The sequence below is a fragment of the Globicephala melas genome, chromosome 2 (genome assembly GCF_963455315.2).
Source record: "Globicephala melas chromosome 2, mGloMel1.2, whole genome shotgun sequence".
Lineage (NCBI taxonomy): Eukaryota > Metazoa > Chordata > Mammalia > Artiodactyla > Delphinidae > Globicephala > Globicephala melas.
Window position 1 is genome coordinate 7,000,419 of NC_083315.2, and position 21,703 is coordinate 7,022,121.

Consider the following 21,703-nt stretch of genomic DNA (forward strand, 5'->3'; position numbering starts at 1 on the left):
TAGATTTTTAACTTAGGAAAGGACTTGACCTTTTCTGTCACCCAGTATCTTGATTAAGTACATCCAGAAATCTGAACTTATGACCCTTAAAAAGTTAGGAACCACTGATTTCTAGCAATTATTCTTGCTAAGTACAAAATCCAAAGTCAGTAAAATCGCTGAACGAGATCAATACTTTCCTTCCTTGATAGGTATCAGAACGAAGAAAGCTGTTTTTCTCATGAGATAGAAAGGTAGAGAGGAATTTAATTTCCACTTCTCTGAATTTAAGAACATTTTGACCTCATGCCTTCTGAGAACCCCTTTAGAAATCCCTTCTCATGCCAGAAATGGCAGTAGTGAGAAGCCTAATGTATGTGGCACTTTGACCAGCAAGTCACAAAATTCTCTGCGATGCACCTGTTGGGGTAGTTTTCACTTACAGGATTTATTTGTGTTCTTGTTGAGAAGCATCACGCTAAGATTTCCACAAACTGCCTATTACCTTCCGGGCAATAAGGCAACACACGAAAGATGCTGGACAGTAAAGATGCTGGACAGTATCCATACGGCCCTAGGGCAGTTTTCATTAAAGTTTTCATCTTTGTTTTATAGATTATGTGTGGTAACAAGAGGAACCCTGTACACCACTAAAAAATCATTCTGTGAAAGACAGAAAATAACAAGATAAATTAAGCGAAAGTAAAATAGCTTTTCCTCAATGCAGAACGTCTAGGTAGCTGCAGTTTAGAATGAATAGAAAGGTACAGGGAGGGCTTTGAAGCCGACATGCCGAGTTCATCTCCCAACTCTACCATCTAACCAGCTCTGTGACCTGGGGCCAGTTACTGAATCTCTCTGTGCCATATGGGGTTACTGTGAGAATTCGGGAGTCTCAAATGTTAGCTGTAGTCCTTTTGGTTAGAAAGAAATACACCAACATTGTAATATATTTGGTATTTGAGCATGAAACCATAGGTGACTTAATTTTTCCTACTTAGGATAATTTCCTAAATGTTGTTTAATGAACGTGTACCACTTTCAAATAAAAAAAAAAAAGAAAAAGAAATTCATCCAGAGTTTCCATTTCGGAATCCACTTGGATTCCATTTTCCAATGGACCCAACTTATTCTGGTAATAAATTATTCCTACCTTTATATCCTAGAGTTCTACCTCAGTTGTAACAATAGAATTCTATTTTGTTAGTTACTAGTCATTGGTACTATTCTTACTAGTTTGTTTAGTATTAGTATTATTCATTCATTCATCTACCCACCCATCCGTACTAGGTCTTCGGTGCTAAGTGACACAAAGACGATAAACACGGGCAGTTCTGCCTCCTTGACTTCATCGTCTTGTAAGGAGACAAGGGGCGTGAGAAAACTGAGTGTGACAGTGCTGAAATAAAAGGGCTCTATCAGGGGAAGGACCTCTCACCCAGATTGGAGGCGGTGGAGACCGTGAGGAAAGTCTTCCTCTGAAATGTGGCCCAGCTGAGCAAGAGGAAGAGTGGAAGCCAACCAGGAAAAAAGCATCGGGCTGGCTTGTGGGGAGAGCCACATGCGGCCAGTGAGAAGGCTTAACGGTCTGAAAACAGGTCAATTAGGTGTGGAGGTTGGAAGCTTTCAGAGAAGACGCCCAAGGACTAAACAATGACGAGGTCATGAAGGGCCATGCGGAACACTGGGTGGCATCGACGCTTCGTTTTCAGAATGATAGGGAACTTCCAAGAGTTTTACCAGCGAGGCAGCTTTCAGATTTGCGGTTTAGAAAGCTCACTCTGGCCGCAGTGAAGATAATGGGTCGGAAGGGACGAGAGCGGAGGCTGGGAAACCAGCGTGGAAGTTGGGTGAGGCCTGGGAAGGTCCCAAGGTCGGGAGCTTCTGTCCCTGTGGAGTTGGGGCATGACACCCTCTCCATACAGATGTTTGTCCCACACCCTGGGAAGCTGTCTGAACCCTTTGCTACTGGGATTCTGCGGACGCTTCGTCACTAGGCATGATGGAACATTAGCTCCATTTCTAGCCCCTCTCCCTTCTCTGGAGGATGTGGGGTTAGGGCTGAAAATTCCAAGCTTGATCTTTTTGGTGACCAGCCCCCATCCAGGAGCTCACCCAGAGTCGCCTCAGTGGAACAAAAGATGCGCCCAGTCCTCTCGTCACTTAGGAATTTACAAGGATTTTAGGAGCCCTGTGTCAGAGACGGGGGTCAGAGATGAATATGAGAGCAAGAGATGCTTCTGGGGGGGGGGTCTCACACTTAGGAAGTTGTGAAACCGTGCCATCCAGATTGGGACTTGAACCCACATTCTTCTAACTTAGATCGCACACCTGGTCTCAGGACTTAAGGAAGCTCAGGTTCTTGATGTCTCATCGCAGAAAGAATTCAGTGAGAGACAAAGTGATAGGTAAGAAGTGGATTTATTTAGAGAGAAACACACTCCACAGAGTGTGGGCCATCTCAGAAGGCAAGAGCAACACCAGGGTATGGGGTTCTCTGTCTTTATATAGGGCTGGGTAATTTCACGGGCTAATGAGTGGGAGGAGTATTCCAGCTATTTTGGAGAAGGGGCGGGGATTTCCAGGAATTGGGCCACCGCCCACTTTTTGACCTTTATGGTCAGCCTTGGAACTGTCATGGCGCCTGTGGGTGTGTCATTTAGCTTGCTGACGTGTTACAGTGAGCGTTTACTGAGACTCAAGGTCTAGTGGAAGTCGACTCATCCACCATCTTGGACCTGTTTGGTTCTAATCAGTTTACGTCGTGTCCTCGGGCTATGTCATTCTTTTAAAGGTTGTGCCCTGCCCCCTTCCCTCCTGTTTCAGTTACAAGGGTTTCAGGAACTCTGTGCTAGCAACTGAGGACAGATGTGTGTGTGTGTGTGTGTCTGTGTGTGTGTATAGTTTTTTTTTCTATGATCTGACCCCAGAGATTATGGTTTAACTGGAATGGGGTGGAGTCCAGGCATCAGTATTGTTTAGATAATGCCTTGTGCTATTCCAGTGCACAGCCGGGCTAGAGAACCAATGAATGTGGAAGAATAAATACATGGGTAGTGAGTAATCAGCTGCTTCCTGACAAGCATCACCAAGTGCAACTTAATGGCAGAAACGAAACAGGTTTCTGATCCCCTGGAGAGAGGGGTCCTCCCCAAGTGCTCACTCATACTGGGGATGTCCTGCCAAGCTGGGGAGCCTGGCCCTCTTGCTGCTTCAGTCTGAAACCGGCAACTGCGTGTTAGGACAGCTCTTCTCCAGTATCTAGTATGGAACAGGACTGGGGTTCTCTTGCCATCATGGACCAAAGCCTGTGGGCCAAGTCCCAACACAGAACAGACACCCTACTATGAGTGACTGCCAATGCCGCTCTCCACAGCACCATACTGGTTAGCTGGCACAAGCACTTATGAAAAGTGGCCAAAAGGAGCTGAGAGGAAAGTGGCTTACCCATTTTTTAAGAACGATTGGCACCCGCTATGCTCCCCATAAGGCACATTGGGAAAGCACTGGTCACACGGACTCAGCGAACCAAAACTGCATCTCGTGGTCCCAAGGGCCATGTTTCTGAAGTGAGTCTTGCTGCAGAGAGATACCGTCGCATTTAGAACATTCGAGCTAATTACTGAGAGCTTTCCAGATAAAAACTGCCTGACCAACTTCCTTGGATTGAATCTGAACCTGTAGCAAAATGTCCAAAGTGGCAGGCCACGGCTGACCCTCATGCTTACTTCGAGACTACGGATGGTTACGGCTTCATCTATTCCATGTCAGTGTCCACTTCCTACCGCTGCTCTAACAGATCACCACAAACGGTGTAAAACAACATGAGTTTATCCTGTTACGGTTCTGGAAGCCAGAAGTCTGAAACGGGTCTTATCTGGTAAAACCAAGGGGTTAGCAGGGTCGTGTTCCTTTTGGAGACTCTTGGGGCTTTGTGTATTCTATGCTCCTTCCTTGCACGTCTCAGGCCTCTGCCTCCTTCATCACATCTTCTCTGACTCTGACTTGCCTTCTCCCCTCTTTAAGGTCCCGGGTGATGACACGGGGTCCACCTAGGTTTTCCAGGATAATGTCCACATATCAAGTTCTTAATCACATCTGCAGTGTTTCTTTAGCCATATAAGGTACCACGTCCACAGGTTCCAGGAATAAGGATGTGGTTGCCTTTGCAGACAATTATTCTACCACAGTAATTTTTTTTTAAAAGCATTATCAGATTCAGAAGACCTCCTATGCCCAGCACCCAGTGGTGTGCCAAACCTGGAAGACAGACAGTGACAGAAATCCTGACCATAGAGGTACAGATAAATGACTTGAAACAAGTGCTAAATAAGATGACCCCAGGCAGCATGGGAAAGGCACAAAAGAGGCTTACCAATCTATTTATCCTTTCCACGATGTGTTTGTTCTGAAAAGGCACACTTTTGTTTTTTAAATGTTCACATCTTTTGCCTAATTTTATTATTTTTATTTTTTTTGCCTAATTTTAATTGTCTTGTCTTAATATTGAGAATTCATTATATACTGTGGACATAAGTCCTTTATTTTGTGTATGTTTTGCAGACTTAGTCTCTCAGTCAGTGCCTTGCCTTTTCTTTCTTTTTTTAAAAATATTTATTTATTTATTTTTGGCTGTATTGGGTCTCTGTTTTTGTGCACGGGCTTTCTCTAGTTGCGGCGAGCAGGGGCTACTCTTCGTTGCATGCGTGGGCTTCTCATTGCGGTGGCTCCTCTTGTTGCAGAGCACGGGCTCTAGGCGCGCAGGTTCAGTAGTTGTGGCACACGGGCTCAGTAGTTGCGGCTCACAGGCTCTAGAGCACAGGCTCAGTAGTTGTGGCGCACGGGCTTACTTGTTCCATGGCATGTGGGATCTTCCTGGACCAGGGCTTGAACCCGTGTCCCCTGCCTTGGCAGGCGGATTCTTAACCACTGTGCCACCAGGGAAGTCCCAAAGGCACAGTTTTGAACTGGGAAAAACTAACGGAGCTTCGTGGGGCAGGTAGTTCTGGAAAACAGGACCTGAAGTTGAATGAATTGATATATGTGAGCTCGTAACCCAAAAGCTATTTAAAGGTCAGAACTTATCAATGGGAACAGAAAGTCTTATCAGTGACAAAAAAGTTATAATGAAAATGATATCTTTCATCTAGTTAATTTCAAAGCCTCAAGGCTCACTGATCTGGGGGGACTTCTTAAGTCTCCCGGGGTTTAATTGTCTTCTTTGCACGTTAGCACTTGGGCAGTTTCTGCAGTGATGCCAGGCAGCACTGGAACACGTCTTCTATGGTGGTGGTGGCGGGGAGGGGACCCAGAAGCTGACACCAGGACCAGGCTCCAAGTCCCAGGAGGTGATTCAGGAGGGAAAGAGCCGCTGGCAGGGGAGTGGGGGAAGGGAGCAAGGATGGAAGAGAACCAGTTGCCTACGTCATCCAATGAGTTACTGCAGCACGTGAGCAAAGATTAACCTCAGGTTGATTCCTCCCTGCGGAAGCAGGTGGCTGGGCCTTTGATACCTCTCCGCCCCAGGCACCATCATTTCTTGGCATTTTCACTCAACTCAGTGAGAGGCAAAGGACTCCAGAGGCAAGAGAAAGCCCCTCGGGCCACAGAATGCAGATCTAGCAGTTCAAAGTGATGGGCGTGGGGGGACTAACCTCTACACAACCTCTACACAACCGCTGCAATAGTTTCAAGTGGGGCTCTTTCTTCCCCTGCGTAGTACAGTAAGTCTCCTGCATACGAACCTTCAAGTTGCGAACTTTCCAAGATGCGAACGTGCGTTCCATCAGTGTCAGGCATGAGTGGAATTGCCGCTCACCCTCCATCTCCTATCGCTGACGATCCTTCAGCTCTACCGTCGCCCACCTCCTCTCCCTCCTCCAGTCAGTAACTCTTCTTGCCGGCTCACTCGATGTCAGCCCCTGGATGCCAGCTGTTGTGCTGTACTACTGTCCTTTTCAAGGGACTGTACTGTAAGAGTAAAAATGTCTTCTTTATTTTTTGTGTTTGTTTTTTATGTATTATTTGTGTGAAAGTATTCTAAACCTATTACAGTACAGTACTATATAGCCGATTGTGTTAGTCGGGTACCTAGGCTAGCTCTGTTGGACTTACGAACAAACTGGACTCACGAACGCGCTCTCAGAACAGAACTCGTTTGTATGTAGGGGACTTACTGTAGTTATGCTACCACGGTTAAAACGGGAAGAACCAGACCAAGGCGGGCACCAATGGAATGCTACTGCAGTTATATTTTAGAACAGAATGGGATGATTATTAGAGACCAAGTTTCATGGCTTTTGTGTCTCAAAACATTCCATTGAAGTCTGCATTTTGGAGTCTTTTGTAAAATGACACTTACATATGTAGAATCAAACAGTGGATTTTTAAAAAGATAATGACAGGTAATACAAAGAAGTAAGGCTAGTAAGCATAAATTTTCACTTTGTGGACTTCCTTGTCATCACATTCCCTCTGTCTGTTGTAGTAATAGAAAGTATTGTCCCGTCTCTGAAGTTTCTTCACATATCCTGTCTCTGGCCAACGATCTACCTGTATATTGAAAACCAGAGTACCAATATTGTAATGTTGATGTTCTTTTTATATAATATTTCACTATCAAACAGTTAAAAACACAAGTCACATCAAACAATTAAAGTACAACATTAAATTTAAAAATACTTGAGCTCTTAGTGATATCTTACACACACACACACACACACACACATAAAACACACAACATACGTTAAGTGGCAGCCTTATACTGCAGGGCAACTAATTCAGATCCCAATTTCTAGATTTAAATTTCTACTCTGCAGCCAAGATAAAACATTCAAAATAATCTAAACTTTATCCTTATGTTTACAAACTATTTTAAGCATTATTACTTACTAACTTCTAAAAATAATACCCAAGGAGGAAATTAGGGCTAGGCCCAGGCCACAGGGGTGACTAAAAGAAGCAGTTAGACTAGAGATATCTAAATCTCTACATCTAGAAAATCTCTATATCTAGAGAAATACACGTGTATTTCCTCATGTCCATGTTTCAAGTTCACACTTGAAAACTCAAGTTTTCATAGAAATTGAGGTCATGAACGTAGTCCTTAGCAATCTCTTCTTACCTTCTCCCCACTAGTCTCTCTCGTTTGCCACATTGGTTTGCTTACTTGATCGTTCGGCTCGATCTTTTTGGACATTTTCCTCCCCTTCCTCTCTGAATTCGCGTTATACTTTCTTGCTCAGGTCAGTGCATTTCTGCTGTGGTTAGGTATGTTGCTTCTGGATTGTGTGACATGTACTCCACCACTGTCAAGACCCTAGTATTTCGCTTTTGTGTTCCCGGCATAAAAAACAAGTCCTGTCCTTCAACATCATCTCTACAGGCAGCTACTCATTCTCCAATCCCCCACTTATAAATCACAGCTTCCAAACTGGAACACGAACATGCCACGCATACAAAAGAACACACATCCTTTATTTTCTAGCAACATATTTTCGCTTTCTTCTGTGGTCTCGTTTATTTAGGAGTTAGCAAAAACGGGTAGCAGCCTATCTGGTAAACCTTGGCAGGCTCTCTGACACGTACATCATAGAGAAAAGCAATGCTTTCCATCACTTAGGTCAAGCCTGCCCTTTGTTGCTTCCATTACCCTCAGCAGAGAAAGGAAGAAGTTCTCAAGATACCGTTACCGCTGTCTTCCTCTTGGGGCCAAGAGGCTCTCTCATTTAGTAGGGTCCCCCAACCACCTTATTCAGTGAAGAAACAGTACACTGCTGCTGCTTCAGAATACCCACAGCACTTTATGTGGGATTGAGGAAGGAGACAGATGGGCCCAGGCTGAGCAGCTGCAACCAGCCTCCTGCTGACACCTCGAGATAAGAGGCCAGCAGGAGCAGAGCCCTGATTGGGTGGAAGACAATGTGACCACAGTCTTCTCATTCTTGTGGCAAAGGGGATTTTCCAGCTGGACACGTGCGCAGAGAAGGTCCTCAGTCTCGGGAGGTGCCAAAGGAGAGAGGAGCCACCAGCCCATAATATGTCCTGCCAACCTCCCAGAAACCTTCACGCTGGAATCCATCTTGGCTGAGAGATACGTGTGCACCCACCAGGAAGGACCCTGAGTCGGGCCAACTGTGAGCATGAACAGGACAATTGGCCAGAGGTAACCCAGAAGACTGCCCCCATGTAAGCGATCTCAGCCACCCCTATTGCGTGCAACTCTGAGTCTGCCTGTGTGTTCTTCAACACGTACTTTACTCCCAATGAACACTTTATCTGCTTCACAATCTTTGTCACTTTGCTGAATTATTTCTTCAAAGAAGACAAGGACTGAGGTCCTGCTTCCAGCTGCCTCACCCTAGGAAATCGGGGGGGCTTCCAAACAGATGTGCTGGTTCTGCCTCATCAACCTCTAGGATTTTTTCTTTCTATAACCCTTTGCTCTTTCATAATTTTTTCTTCTTGGCTTTCTACCCATCACTCCCATTCAACCTAGGAAACCTTCATTCCTTAGAGAATGGTGGAGGCGGGTGATATGGTCCTCAAGTCAGCGCTCCTTGGGCAGGAGATCAGTAAGCACTAATAGTGCCCATAAGGACGTGTGCTTTAGGTAAGGACAAGAACATCACCCAAACCCTTCAGACCACTGCCAATCAAGGCAAGCCTTCAGTTATCCTCCTGTCCATCCTTTAAGGCCCACTGCAAATGCCTCTCGGGGCATGAAGCCCTTTTGGAAGATTGTGAAGGAAGAAAATTTTATCTTCCTTTAATTTTGGGAGGCATATATTTTCACTTGCATAAGTTTTTATTGTTCGTCACTCTTAATCTTCCACTCCAAGATACAGGAATAATAAAAGCTATCATTCACTGAACACCATTCATTCACTCAACAAACTACTACTGAGCACTACAATGGGAGGCACTTGCAACACATGGTTTCATTTAGTTCCTGAGACAATTTTCTAAAGCAGGCAGTGGCATCGCCATTTTACACTTGAGCTCAGTAAGGGTTATGAACCTTGTTCAGGGTTCCCTAGCCAAGGAGGAGAGCCAGGATGCAAAGCCTGGGCAGACTGATTCCAAATCCTGTACTCCAAATTTCTTGAGGTCAGGCACTTGTTTTTATATCTATTTTTTTAAAGCACCTGGCACAGAAATTTGCACATGGCAGGTACCCAGTAAATATACACTGAAGTGAAATGCAAAACCTCTCTACAACTGTCAAGTCATACAGTGGATCGGGTTGTTACACACACACACACACATACACAACGCTCAGGTGCTTTTTGGGACTTCCCCTTTAAGGGTGTTGTTTGTGTTCCCTTAAATCTGATCTTATCTCAGTCTCTTATCTCTTATCTGATCTCAATCGCAACAGTTTCTGGGGTGGTTGGTGGTGTAGGTGCATCAGCGCCTGTGTGATCACCTTGCCTATATGATCCTGGGTCTTACACACCTTTCAGGGGCATTGCCTATCCCAATCTTAAGGCAAGTGTATGAAGCTTATGTTTGAACTGTATTAAAATGCTGATGCTTGTGTTTTACAGCTATTTAGAAGCCACAGATGATAGAGTAATGAAAACTCCCTTTTGGTAATGGGGACCAAAGAGTAAAATGCTAGTAGATATGAAGAAATGATATGTGAAAGTCATAGTCAGCCATCAAACCCTCATTTGATCAGTATGTTTAATTTCATTCCTTACCACCCCTCATAATCTCTACTGAATTAACATCCGTTAAATGAAAGAGTCTATTACATTTTAGCTCTGTATTGCCTCCATCTTTTTTCCTATCTACTTTTTTAGGACGTGTTAAGTAGAGATCAAAGAGTAGAATGAAGGAAGAAAAAGAATATGGGGATCTGAAAAACCCATCTAAGAATTAGTCTCTGAACAATGGTGAGTTAATAATAAAAAAACATAAAACAGAAATAAAAAACAAGTTAATAAACACTTTGTTGCAACCTCAGCTCTAAAAATTAAAATACATTTATGAATACTATGTTATATTCTATAATATCCTTCCGAACTCAGCCTCCTAGTATTCAGTAGAATAAATGAATTAAAAAAATCACATTATAAACTGGGGCCGTATCTAGATTTTGGTATAATCTTTGAAAAGCAAAACCATGTCTCTAGTCTCTCAAGAAAGTCTGGACACCGCGATGAAGAGTGGCCCCCGCTTGCCACAACTAGAGAAAGCTCTCGCACAGAAACGAAGATGCAACACAGCAAAAAAAAAAATTAATTAATTAATAAACTCCTACCCCCAACATCTTCTTAAAAAAAAAAGAAAGTCTGGAATACACAACCAAAGTCGGGAGATTTTGTCACCTAAAGAAGAATTTAACCCCTTTATAATTTGTGGTAAAAATAAAAAAGAAACAGGAAAGAAATAATAGTTCCACAGCAAACTGAATATCTGATAATAGAATTACCTTAGGGAGAGAAAATGACTCTGCTTTGATGGTCTACCATAAAAGATTCACAGCGCAGTTGTCAGTAAAAGCTAGAAAATTCTTAATGTTTCTGTGCTGAGGAACCACCTCTTGCCTCAGTCTGCCTGAAAATCATTCTTCCGGGCCTCAGCTCCCCATCAGTAAAACGAGAGGCTGGAGTAGAATTCCCTTTTAGTATTCTCTGGTTCTTTGCTGGTGGTGGGTTTTTTTGTTTGTTTGTTTGTTTGTTTTTATTAATTAATTAATTTATGGCTGTGTTGGGTCCTCGTTTCTGTGCGAGGGCTTTCTCTAGCTGTGGCAAGCGGGGCCCACTCTTCATCGCGGTGCGCGGACCTCTCACTGTCGCGGCCTCTCTTGTTGTGGAGCACAGGCTCCAGACACGCAGGCTCAGTAATTGTGGCTCACGGGCCCAGTTGCTCTGCGGCATGTGGGATCTTCCCAGACCACGGCTCGAACCTGTGTTCCCTGCATTGGCAGGCAGATTCTCAACCACTGCGCCACCAGGGAAGCCCTGGTGGTGGGTTTTTTTTTTTTTTTTTTTTTTTTAGTGCTTTTCACCACCTAACAAACTCATATTGAGTTCAGGTTTGTAGAGGCATAAATCTTACCATAGCAACTTGCTTCACTTGTTTATATTCAATTTCATCTCGATATCCTGCGTGTTGAAATCTGTACAGATTTTCTATCTCTTCTGACCACTTTTTGGCATGACTTACTGATTTTGGTTTCAAGTCAGAACTAGCCATGGCTACAGAGGTCTTATTACCAGTTACTTCTGAAAATGTGAAAACAACATTAATAGATAACATAATAGTGACAGTTTGGGAAATCCCTTTAAGAATGGACAAAACTAGCATTTAAAAAAAATTAGAGAGTTAAGAATCCCAGTAAATATATTAGATTTTTAAACATTCAATTCCAAGAGTGAGAAGGATTCATGTTCTATTTTGGAAATAAAATAAAATCAACCCTGAAAGATACATAAAATTGCATTCAGAGTTACAGAGTGCTGTCCTAAATGCTGCAGACTAATTCTGCTATTTCAGACAATAGTTTATACACTTCTGAAATCACACTCCTGGTTTTAACTGCTCAGGAGATTGTCAAAATATCCCACCACCATTTCATTTAATCATATTCAAAACTTTATCTCCCTTTTTGTCCGTTAAGGGAATGTAAGATCAGTCTTCTCACTCTCTTCCTTTTCTTCTTACTGGGAAGCAATGGTTTCTTCCTCTTCCTTTTCTTGACTGTTTCGAAACATGCCAGTCACTGCAGTCCACTGACTTAGGCCACTGTGTCCTGATGTGAGAAGATGGACTATTAACACAGTCAATGACAGCTGTGTGGCTGTCCTGACACTGAGATCCCTGACTTTAAAACAATGTAGTCCTTAAAATTAAATTTTCAGCTCTAGTTCACGTAACAGTCTAGTCACCAAACTTGTATAGCCAGTTTTTCAAAGACATAATCTTGCACTTGTTTTTTTGGTGACTTCTTATTTTATTACCAAAATATATCATTCATTTAACATTTATTATTATATGTAATATTATATAATACCTATTATATACAATATATGTATATTTTAATATTATATAATTATTATATATTAATATATGTTACAGTCATTTATTAAAATAAAGTGCCCAGAATTTTCACCATGATTCCTTGAATTCATTCTTCTATTTAAATATGTTTCTATTGGCTGAAATACATTAAAATCAGACCTAATAAAGTAGGTTTCATCCTGTAAATGAATTCAAAGTTTTGAATTTTTTCAGTTATAATTACAAATGCTTATTATGTTTTGTTGTTGTCGTTGTTTTTTGCGGTAAGCGGGCCTCTCACTGTTGTGGCCTCTCCCAGGCTCCGGACGCGCAGGCTCAACGGCCATGGCGCACGGGCCCAGCCACTCCGCGGCGTGTGGGATCCTCCCGGACCGGGGCACGAACCCGTGTCCCCTGCATCGGCAAGCGGACTCACAACCACTGCGCCACCAGGGAAGCCCAGCAGTGATACTATCTTAATTTTTGTTTCACCCAAGCCATTTCTGCTTGAGGCTTGGCTTTTTGATATATAATAAAATACTTTTATTTACTCAAAGTCATTCAAAAAGTATTTTCCGGGCTTCCCTGATGGCGCAGTGGTTGAGAGTCCGCCTGCCGATGCAGGGGACACGGGTTCGTGCCCCGGTCCGGGAGGATCCCACACGCCGCGGAGCGGCTGGGCCCGTGCGCCTTGGCCGTTGAGCCTGCGCGTCCGGAGCCTGTGCTCCGCAACGGGAGAGGCCACAACAGTGAGAGGCCCGCGTACCGCAAAAAAAAAAAAAAAAAAAGTGTTCTCCTAAATGTTATCTATGTAACCTTTCATCATTTTCAAACATTTAATAGAGCAGAAAAATATGCTGCATTCAGCTTAACTACTGGGGAAATCGCCATTTTTCTCAGTAGAAATATGCATCCCCCTAAACATATCAGGCATTTGGGAGTTCCCTGGCAGTCCAGTGGTTAGGGCTCTGTGCTTCCACTTCAGGGGGCACAGGTTCAATCCCTGCACAGGGGAACTAAGATCCCGCATGCCACGCGGCCAAATAAATAAATAAACATATCAGGCATTTCAATACTCTGCTTTCCCAAAATATCTAAAGGGGACATGAGTGTATTTTCACCATAAGAGGAACCCTAGTGGCTATACTATATGGTGATGGTGTAAATTCTTTTGGTCTATCTTACCACTTACTACTTATTAAAAACAGAATGCAACTAAAACTAGGAAAGATCAACTTAAAATTCCTTAAAGATTTCCGTGGTTCCCAGAAATTCACTGGCAGCACTAATTCTGCTGGTAGCCTTCAGCACTGCGAAAGTTAGTGGTTTCTTTAATGACAGCTGTGGCAAAAAATAATTTATATAAAATACATTTGACCTCTGTAATACTAAGCTGTGTCTGGAAAAACAGGAAATGGCAATGCCTGACTCTCTAGTTTGCAAAAATCAAATTTTATTAAACAGTATTAGGGTTTATGTGGGTATTTAAAAATCCCACCAATATTAAGTCCGTGACAATCTGAGGTTTTAGTCTAACAGAAGCCTTTGATGTAATTTCAAACTCCCTTCTATGCAAAAAGCCATCCATCACCTTCTTCTAGCTCTGAAAAGTGCTTTTACTTTTATAGTCGTATTAAAACCCCAAGAGCTATAAGAAAGGCTAATCTTCCATTTCTTTCCCCATTTTATTTTTTCTATTCCTAGACACAGCAGAATACGGCGGAGGGGCCTTTTAACTAGCATGTAACCTGGACCAAGTCAGTTCACTCTCTCGGGCCTCTGCTTCCTGAACTGAGAAGAGGTCTCACTAGATTATCTCTACAATTCTTACACTTCCCTTCCCAAAGTTTTTGGGGGTTCAGCTGAACAACAGAATTGGTTTCCATAACAGGCCTTGGTGGTCCATGGTCCAGGTGTGCTAGTGTGCATCTGCACAGCAGAAAGTCCCTCCTTTCGGGGACCCCGCGAGCTGACCGATGGGGCTTCTCTGGTCCCTCAAACTTTTTTTTTTCTTCTTCCAGAAATCAACAATCACGTCTGTAAGGTAAAATCTGCCTAGAGAAGGCTGAGATGGAGAAAGTATCCTAAACCCTGGGGATCAAATGACTGACCTGCAGGAGGAACTCAGAAAGGAGCCCCCAGAATCGAGACCCCTAAAGACAAAGGGGGCGCGGAAACTACGGAGACTCGAAATTAAAGACCCTTCCTAAAAAAAGAGGAAACGAGAAAGAAGAGGAGCGAGGTGGACAGATCTCAGGTACCCAGAAGGAGCAACGGGGCAGAAGGGGCGGAGCCTGGGCTTCGGGGCGGGGCCTGGCAGGCACAGGGGCGGGGCGGGCACGGCCCGGCCCCCGCAGTGACGCGCCCACTCACCCGTGGGTCCTGCTTGCCTGGGTAACCCTCGCTCGGCCACCCTTGAGAGGCCGGGGCGCCCCGCCTGGGAGCTCGCCAGCGAGTCCGGTGGTGCTCGTGTTCTCCACTCGGGATCCGTGGGCTGGGCTGGGCCAGCGAGAGGCCAACTGTAGCGGCCTCGGCGACACTCGCTTCGCCCGGCAACGCCCAGCGCAGCACGAGCGCTCAACTCTTTCAGGCCCCTTTGTGCTCGCTCAGGCCCCGCCCCCTGCGATCGGGCCTTTGTGCGCAAGCGCGTGGGCGGGGCCCAGTTTGGAGAGTGAAAGTCGATCGCAGGGTGGAGCCTTGCAACTTCTCAACCCCACTTCGAGGTGGAGAGAGGACTGCTTGCCGCTGCATCAATCACAGACGGAATTCCTTAAAAAAGCCGGTCAGAGAACAGAGACCATTGGTGCTTCTGGTCCCTGATGGTAGATACCTCCTATCTGTCCCACCTCTTCTTATTTTGTTGGAATTAAATGAGCCAATCCACTGGGTCGAGCACAGTGCCTGACAATTAGTAAACCTATGAGAAATGACACCTATAGCTTTATCTTTTCCCAACATTACCTACATTATTAATCATTTAAAAGACTGCCTATTTACTTACAACTCACAAATTTATTTCCTTAGACCAGATCTCTCTCCAAATTCTAGACTTGTGTAACCAACGTGTATTCAACGTCTGTCTGGTTGTCCAAAACAGCCACCCTCCGAGCACCCACCCTCAAACCTGCCCCTTCCACGCTCTCCCCCTTTCGGTAGGTGGTCCCTAGAGTCCACTTTCTCTGGCCCTCCATCAGCAAAATATCCATCCATCCGCAAAACCTGTTGGCTCTACTGATCCCATCCAGCGCAAGCCACCATCACCTTTCCCCCTCTGGTTATTGCAATAGTTCCCAACAGGCTCTTCTTGTCCCCTGCAGTCCATTCTCAACAAAACAATAGGTTCGATCTTGTTAAAACCTAAACAAGATTATGTCATTTCTCTCTCCCAATCCTGCAATGGCTTCCCGTTTTACAGAGTAAAAACCAACAAAGCCCTACAAGATTTGCATGCAATCCCTCTTCCCTTGCTCTGTAGCCGGGGATCACTCTGCTCCAGCCACACTGGCCTGGCTGTTCCTCGCCCTGCTCCCACATTAAGGATTTAGATGTAGCTGCTTCCTCTGCCTGGAATGGTCTTCATTTATTCCCTTGGCTAACTTCCTTGTTTTTAAGTCTTTGTTGATATCTCAACTTGCCCATCCCAATCCCTGTAGCTCTCTCTTCCCATCACGTTCTCTATCTGTCTTACTATGTTCTCGTGTTTCTTTTTTCCACAAGACTTATCGCCTTCTAATATATTATTTATATTGCTTGCTTCTTTTTTTTCCTTTTCTTAGCATAATGCTTTTTTATATTGCTTGTTTCTTTTTCTTTCTTTCTTTTTTTTTGCGGTACGTGGGCCTCTCACTGCTGTGGCCTCTCCCGTTGCGGAGCACAGGCTCTGGACGCGCAGGCTCAGCGGCCATGGCTCACGGGCCCAGCCGCTCCGCGGCATGTGGGATCTTCCCAGACCGGGGCAAGAACACTTGTCCCCTGCATCGGCAGGCGGACTCTCAACCACTGCACCACCAGGGAAGCCCTATATTGCTTGTTTCTTAATTTTATTATTTATCTTTCACTAGAATGTAGTTTCCATCAAGAGAGAGATCTTGTTAACTAAATTCCTAGAACAGTGCTTAGCACTCAGTAGGTACTAAAACAATATATTCTGAATAAATATCTTTCACTACCACTGCCACTATGATGCTGTGGAAGCGGTACAGCATGGTGCCTAGGACATTGGCATCTAGGGCATGACCTTGGATTTGAATCTGGGTTCTACTACTTAAACTAAGTTTCCTTAATTGTAAAATGAAGACAAAAACTGTACCTATCTGATGGGGTTGTTGTGAGGATGAAGAAATAAATATACACCTAAATGTATTTAGGACAGCATCTGGAACTGCATAAACGATGTCAATAGATATTATTTCCACTAGAACGTGCGCTCCATTACCGCATGGGCTTTGCTTTGCTCACCGCTGAATCTTTAGTGTCTAGAACAGTGTCTAGCACATAGTAGATGGTCAACAAGTATTTGTTAAATGAAAAAATGAATTCTCACTATCGTATTTCCTGGAGTGTTGCAGTAGCTCCCTACCCAGACACCCAGCCCCAGACTGAGTGGTCTTTCTAAACTTGAATCCAGTGGTTCTCAAACTTTAGCATCTATCAGAATCCCCTGGAGGGAAGGTGTGTTAAAACAGACTGCCATGGGACTTCCCTGGTGGTCCAGTGGTTAAGACTCTGCGCTTCCAGCACAGGGGGTGCGGGTTCCATCCATGGTTGGGGAACTAAGACCCCACATGCCAAGTGGCACGGCCAAACAAACAAACAAAAACAATCAAACAAAAAAACCCCCCAAAAGACTGTTGGGCCCATCCCCAGAGTTTCTGATTCAGTAGGTCTGGGCTGGGGGAGAGAATTTTCATTTCTAACCCATTTCCAAATATACTACTGGTGATGTTCTTCCAGGTGTCATATTTTGAGAAATACTGCTCTAATCTCACCTGTCACTGCCTTGTTTCAAACCACCCTGGCTTGCCACTGTCACTCAAGTTAGAGTTTCAACTCCTTGGCTTGGTGTACAAGACCTTCTTGATCTGGTCCTTTCCTTAAAATAATTTTCTTATTGGTGTGCAGTTGATGTACAAGATTATATAAGTTTCAGGTGTACAACATAGTGATTCACAATATTTAAATGTTATACTGCACTTATGGTTATTATAAAATCTTGGCTATAGTCGCTGTGTTGTACAATATATCCTTGTAGCTTGTATATTTTATACATAGTAGTTTGTACCTCTTAATCCCCTACCCCTATCTTGCCCCTGCCTGCTTCCCTCTCCCTACTGGTAACCACTAGTTTGTTCTCTATATCTGTGAGTCTGTTGCTTTTTTGTTATATTCACTAGTTTTAAAAATTTTTTTTAGATTCTACAAATAAGCGATATCATACAGTATTTGTCTTTCTCTATCTACCTTATTTCACTTAGCATAATGCCCTCCAAGTCCATCCATGTTGTTGCAAATGACAAAATTTCATTCTTTTTTTATGGCTGAGTAGTAGTTCACTTTATATCTATCTATCTATCTCCTCTTATTTACCCATTCATCTGTTGATGGACACTTAGGTTGATTCCATATCTTGGTAATTGTAAATAATGCTGCTATGAACCTTGGAGTGCATGTATCTTTTCGAATTAGTGGGGATTTTTTTTTTTTGATATATACCCAGGAGTGGAATTGCTGGGTCATATGAGAGTTCTATTTTTAGTTTTTTGAGAAACTTCCATACTGTTTTCCACAGTGGCTGCACCAATTTACATTCCCCCCAACAGTGTACAAGGGATCTCTTTTCTCCACACCTTCACCAATATTTATTTGTGTTCTTTTTGATGATAGTCATTCTGGTGTAAGGTGATATCTCATTGTGGTACTAATTTGCATTTCTCTGTTGATTAATGATGTTGAGCACCTTTTCATGTCCCTGTTGGCCAGCTGTATGTCTTCTTTGGAAAAATGTCTGTTCAGGTCTTCTACCCATTTTAAAATTAGATTGTTTGTTTTTTTGCTGTTGAGTTGTATGAGCTGTTTAAATATTTTGTATATTAACCCCTTATAGGTCGTATTACTTGCAAATATTTTCTCCCATTTAGTAGGTTATCTTTTGGGCTTGTTGATGGTTTCCTAGCTGCGCAAAAGTTTTTAAGCTTAATTAGGTCCCATCTGTTTATTTTGCTTTTATTTCCTTTGCTTTAGGAGACAGACCTCCAAAAACATTGTGACAATCTTTTATTTTAACTTTATCATTTATTTATTTATTTGGCTGCGTTGGGTCTAAGTTGCTGCGCGCGGGCTTTCTCTTGTTGTGGCGAGCGGGGGCTGCTCTTCGTTGTGGTGCGTGGGCTTCTTATTGCAGTGGCTTCTCTTGTTGTGGAGCACAGGCTCTAGGCACACAGGCTTCAGTAGTTGTGGCACGTGGGCTCAGTAGTTGTGGTGCGTGGGCTCAGTAGTTGTGGCTCGCAGGCTCTAGAGCACAGGCTCAGTAGTTGTGGTGCATGGGTTTAGCTGCTCCGCGGCATGTGGGATCTTCCCGGGCCAGGGCTCGAACCCGTGTCCCCTGCATTGGCAGGCGGATTCTTAACGACTGCACCACCAGGGAGGTCCCACATTGTGACAATTTATGTCAGAGTGTTACGCCTATGTTTTCTTTTAGGAATCTTATGGCTTCTGGTGTTACATTTAGGTCTTTAATCTATTTTGAGTTATTTTTGTATATGATGTTAGAAGTGTTCTAATTTCATTTTTTACATGTAGCTGTCCAGTTTTCCCAACAACACCATTGAAGAGACTGTCTTTTCTCCATTGTATATCCTTGCCTTCTTTGTTGTAGATTATTAGCCATAAATGTGTGGTTTATTTCTGGGCTCTCTGTCCTGTTCCACTGATCTATGTGTCTGTTCTTGTGCCAGTATCATACTGTTTTGATTACTGTAGTTTTGTAGTCCAGTCTGAAGTCAGGGAGTGTGATTCCTCCAGCTCTGTTCTTTCTCAAGATCATTTTGGCTATCAGGGTCTTTGGTGTTTCCATACAAATTTTAAAACTATTTGTTATAGTTCTGTGAAAAATGCCCTTGATATTTTGATAGGGAATGCTTTGAATCTATAGATTGCCTTGGGTAGCATGGTCATTTTAACAATATTAATTCTTCCAATCCATGAACATGGTATATCTTTCCATCTGTTTGTGTCGTCTTCAATTTCTTTCATCACTGTCTTATAGTTTTCCAAGTACAGGTTTTTTACCACCTTCAGTAGGCTTATTCCTAGGTATTTTATTCTTTTTGATGTGATTGTAAATGGGATTGTTTCCTTAATTTCTCTGTCCAATAGCTCATTGTTAGTGTACAGAAATGCAACTGATTTCTGTTTATTAATTTTATGTCCTGGAACTTTACCAAATTCATTGATGAGCTCTAGTAGTTTTCTAGTGGCATCTTTAGGGTTTTCTATGTATAGTATCATGTCATCTGTAAACAGCAATAGTTTTACTTCTTCTTTCCAATTTGGATTCCTTTTATTTCTTTTTCTTGTCTGACTGTTGTGGCTAGGACTCCCAATACTATGTTGAATAAAAGTGGCAAGAGTGGGCAACTTTGTCTTCTCCCTGTTCTTAGAGGAAGTGCTTTCAGCTTTTCACCATTGAGTTTGATGTTAGCTGTGGGCTCGTTATATATGGCCTTTATTATGCTGAGGCATGTTCCCTCTATGCCCACTTTCTGGAGGGTTTTTATCATAAATGGATGTTGAATTTTGTCAAAAGCTTTTTATTGAGACAATTATATGATTTTTATTCTTCAATTTGTTAATGTGGTATATCACATTGATTTGTGGATACTGAAAAATACTTGCATCCCTGGGATAAATTCCACTTGATCATGCTATATGATCCTTTTAATGTAATGTTGGATTCAGTTTGTTAATATTTTGTTGAGGATTTTTGCATCTATACTCCTCAGTGATACTGGTCTGTAATTTTTGTGTGTGTGTGATCTCTTTAATTTTGGCATCAGGGCGATGCTGGCCTTGTAGAATAAATTTGGAAGCATTCCTCCCTCTGCAATTTTTTGGAATAGGTTGAGAAGGTTAGGTGTTAACTCTTTTGTAAATGTTTGGTAGAATTCACCTGTGAAGCCATCTGGCCCTGGACTTTTGGGGAGTTTCCTTTTTATTATTACTGATTCAGTTTCATTACTGGCAATTGGTCTGTTCATATTTTCTATTTCTTCCTGGTTCAGTCTTGGAAGATTGTGCATTTCTAGAAATGTGTCCATTCCTTCTAGGTTGTCCGTACTATTGGCATATAGTTGTTTGTAGTATTCTCTTATAACCCTTGGTATTTTTGTGGTATCAGTTGTAACTTCTTATTTTTCATTTCTGATTTTATAGATTTGGGCCCTCACGCTTTTTTTTCTTGATGAGTCTGGCTAAAGACTTGTCAATTTTGCTTATCTTTTCAAAGAATCAGATCATTGATCTTTTCTATATATATATATTTTTTAGTCTCTATTTCATTTTTTTTTTTTTTTTTTTTTTTGCGGTATGCGGGCCTCTCACTGCCGTGGCCTCTCCCACCGCGGAGCACAGGCTCCGGACGCGCAGGCCCAGAGGCCATGGCTCACGGGCCCAGCCGCTCCGCAGCACGTGGGATCTTCTCGGACCAGGGCACGAACCCACGTCCCCTGCATCAGCAGGCAGACTCTCAACCACTGCCCACCAGGGAAGCCCTCTATTTCATTTATTTCTCCTCTGATCTTTATAATTTCTTTCCTTCTACTAACTTTGGGTTTTGTTTGTTCTTCTTTTTCTGGTTCTTTTAGGTATAAGGATAGGTTGTTTATTTGAGATTTTTCTTATTTCCTGAGGTAAGCTTTTACCGCTATAAACTTCCCTCTTAGAACTGCTTTTGCTTCATTCCATAGATTTTGGATCATTGTGTTTTCATTTTCATTTGTCTTCAGGTATTTTTTGATTTCCTCTTTGATTTCTTCAGTGATCCTTTGGTTGCTTAGTAGCATATTGTTTAGCCTCCAAGTGCTTGTGGGTTTTTTTCTTGTAGTTGATTTCTAGTCTCATAGCATAGTGGTAAGAAAAGATGTTTGACATGATTTCAATTTTCTTAAATGTACTGACGCTTGTTTTGTGGCCTAGCTTGTGATCTATCCTGGAAAATGTTCCATATGCACTTGAAAAAAATGTGTATTCTGCTACTTTGGGATGGAATGCTCTATAAAAATCAATTAAGTCCATCTGGTCTAGTGCATCATTTAAGGCCAGTGTTTCCTTATTGATTTTCTGTCTGGATGATCTATTAATTTAACTGGGGTGTTAAATTCCCCTATTATCATTACGTTACTGTCTTTTCTCCCTTTATATCTGTTAATATTTGCTTTATGTATTTAGATGCTCCAATATTGTGTGCCTATGTACTTACAATTGTTATAATTTCTTCTTGGATAGGCTCCTTGATCCTTATGTATTATCCTTCCTTGTCTCTTATAACAGCCTTTATTTTAAATTTACTTTGTCTGATATAAGTATTGCTACTCCGGCTTTCTTTTGATTTCCATTTGGATGGAATATCTTTTTCTATCCCTTCAGTTTCAATCTGTGTGTGTCTTTAAGTCTGAAGGGATTCTCTTACAGGCAGCATATATATGAGTCTTGTTTTTGT

At 42.8% G+C, this 21,703-nt stretch overlaps 2 protein-coding genes across 5 annotated transcripts in view; one reads left to right on the plus strand and one right to left on the minus strand.

The window, feature by feature from the left end:
• Window positions 1–6,311: 6,311 nt before the first annotated feature.
• MEIG1 (meiosis/spermiogenesis associated 1) lies at window positions 6,312–14,574 on the minus strand. 2 transcript variants are annotated; one of them, XM_030832428.3, is made up of 2 exons: window positions 11,047–11,184; window positions 6,312–6,531 (listed from the first exon to the last, which is right to left on the minus strand). In XM_030832428.3, exons 1-2 carry the CDS (start codon window positions 11,182–11,184, stop codon window positions 6,403–6,405), a joined length of 267 nt encoding a protein of 88 aa, XP_030688288.1. In that variant the 3' UTR covers window positions 6,312–6,402. The 2 variants fall into 2 exon arrangements, 1 of the variants encoding a protein (XP_030688288.1); XR_011377165.1 differs by lacking the exon at window positions 11,047–11,184 and adding an exon at window positions 14,362–14,574 and having other exon boundaries at window positions 6,456–6,531.
• Window positions 14,123–21,703, plus strand: part of DCLRE1C (DNA cross-link repair 1C) — a 63,595-nt gene continuing 56,014 nt past the window's right edge. For 2 of the 3 annotated variants that reach the window (XM_030832421.3, XM_060292375.2), the window contains exon 1: window positions 14,123–14,245. The gene's annotated coding sequence lies outside the window, so the exon portion shown is untranslated. The remainder of the gene's footprint in view (window positions 14,246–21,703) is intronic. The other variant, XM_060292368.2, reaches the window with a different exon arrangement.

Bases quoted from the DNA above. Each gene is read 5' to 3' on its own strand.
- MEIG1 (XM_030832428.3), bottom strand. From the start codon at position 11,184: ATGGCTAGTTCTGACTTGAAACCAAAATCAGTAAGTCATGCCAAAAAG. The intron at 6,532-11,046 runs GTAAGATTTATG...TTCAATATACAG, and splicing joins AAGTGAAGCAAGTTGCTATG to GTAGATCGTTGGCCAGAGAC.